This window comes from Tupaia chinensis, unplaced genomic scaffold, assembly GCF_000334495.1.
Source record: "Tupaia chinensis unplaced genomic scaffold, TupChi_1.0 Scaffold148210_1, whole genome shotgun sequence".
In the NCBI taxonomy this organism is placed as follows: domain Eukaryota; kingdom Metazoa; phylum Chordata; class Mammalia; order Scandentia; family Tupaiidae; genus Tupaia; species Tupaia belangeri.
The window spans coordinates 239,631-241,566 of NW_006208060.1; the positions used below are offsets into that span (position 1 = coordinate 239,631).

The 1,936-nt window shown below is 61.6% G+C and overlaps 1 protein-coding gene across 2 annotated transcripts in view; it reads right to left on the reverse strand.

Moving 5' to 3' along the window:
* The window catches only part of LRRC8E (leucine rich repeat containing 8 VRAC subunit E), a 10,294-nt gene that overhangs the window by 5,366 nt on the left and 2,992 nt on the right, over positions 1 to 1,936 (reverse strand). The window contains exons 1-2 of one of the 2 annotated variants that reach the window (XM_027768987.1): positions 456 to 598; positions 47 to 189 (exon numbers count right to left, since the gene is read on the reverse strand). In XM_027768987.1, coding sequence (XP_027624788.1) covers positions 47 to 184 — 138 coding nt within the window. In that variant the 5' untranslated portion in view covers positions 185 to 189; positions 456 to 598. Of the gene's footprint in view, positions 1 to 46; positions 190 to 455; positions 599 to 1,936 lie in introns of those variants that run through there. The other variant, XM_006170213.3, reaches the window with a different exon arrangement.

Sequence of the window (1,936 nt, forward strand, 5' to 3'; positions counted from 1 at the left end):
GCTGGCCCGGCCCCACCCAGGCCCCGCCCCAGGCCCCGCCCCTCACCTGGAGGGTGCAGCCGAAGACCCCGATCATGAGCATGGCCACGGTGAGGTACTCGGCCAGCACGTCCCACCAGGGCTTGAGCACCTTGAACGCGGGCTGCTGTTCCGTGAACTGCTTGAACTCGGCCACGGGGATCATCCTGCCTGTAGGAGTCGGGGACACAGCGGGTGCAGAGAGACCATCAGGCCGGGGTGCCTGGCAGAGGAGCCCAACCCAGGCCTGCACCTCCAGTGCGCTCTCGGCCCTGCCCAAACCCTGCCAGACCCCAATTCCCCTCTTAGCCTGGCCTCCCCTCCCCTACGGCTCTCCCACCCCTGCCCCACCTGGCTCCGCCCTCCCGGACTCAGGAGAGACCGCTGTCCCGCCGCCTCCCTGACCTTCTCCCCGCCCCCAGGCATCTTCCTCCCACCCTTGGTGCAGAGGTCCGAGGAGAGACACCAGCTCCGGCGCACTCCGCCTGACACTCAGTGTCCCAAGGCCCAGGACTTCCGGGGTGTGGGCCCCCCCCCCCCGCCAGGGGTGCTCCGGGCGCCACCTCCAACCTGCAACTGGAAAAGCCGGCTGGAGCTGGCTCTGGTTACCAGAGCCCCAGAGGCAGGGAGTGGTTACTCCGAAGGCTCCTGAGCCCTAGGGTGGGGTGGGGGAGCCACCGGGACACCTGAGTTTCCAAAGGGGCTTGAGCCTAAAGCCAAGAAGCCAGGGCTCTGAGAGGGAGGGGTCTGCCCAGGGCTGGAGGTTCCAGGATGGAAAACTCTCAGGGTGACACCTAGGCTGGGACGGGGCTGGGCTGCCGGGCGCTCCGGCTGCCGGCCCGCGCTGTCCGAGTTTTCTTGTAGACTAAGCTGTCATTGCAGATATGGAAGGCCGGGTGCAGATCCCACCGGGCGTGGGGCACAGCGGGATGTCACCCTGCAGGCTGGCAGCCACTTGCTCACGTTGGAAGGGGAGAGAAGAGAGTGGGGGTCCCTGGGCCAGCCCACTCCCGCGGTCTCCGCGTTCCCCCAACCTACAACCCCTGTCTTTGTCTTCATGCTCCGGAGCCTCCGTCCTGTCCCTGGGCACAAGCTGAGCCAGGAAAGGAGGCTTCGCAGCCGCCAGCTGATTCAGCATCCCACTCATCTCTCCAGAAGAGCCATCCAAGCCTCCTTTCTGTCCCAGTGTCCCCCAAAGGCTTTGGGGTAACTCCTGATTGGAGACAAGGCAGGGTTGGGAGGTGATCCAGGATGCAGCCCCCCCCCACCAGGTGAGGGTGGGGCAGGGCACAATACCCACGCCCTTTAATCCCTTCGGAGGCTTCTCCTTAACTGGGGGGCTGCCCCTCTCTCACCCAGAACCAGGTACATGCCAAGGGGTACCCAGAGCTCAGGATCCCTCATGCTCACGCCCCCACTCTAAGCAAGAAAAGGAATGGAATGTCCTAGGGCATCAGCCAGCCTTGTCACTAGTATCCAGTCTGATAGGGTGAAGCATTCCTGAGCCAGCAGGTAGGGTGGTGGTTAGGGTGCTGGATCGAGTCCCGGACCCGGTGGCTTGAACATCACACTGGGTGCATGTGTGTACATGCCCAAAATCCCTGGAGGAGATAGGACTGAAGCGGGCCACCCCCTATCCCCAGGGGTGATTTCTCATTTACTCTCTCCTGCAAGTGCATGCACCCAATAGCAAAGCTAAAATTAGAAAAGAAAGAAAGAGGGGACTGGCGGATAGTGTGGTGGGTAAGGCAATGGACTCCCACATGGCCAATAGTGGTTCGAGTCCCAGACCTGGCAGCTTGCTTTCTCACTTTTCTTCCTCTCTCTCTGCTGAATGTGAGAGCCCTATAGCAAATTTAAATAATAATAAATGAAATTAGATCATCTTTTTTCCGGGGGGGGGGGGGGGGTTTTTTTT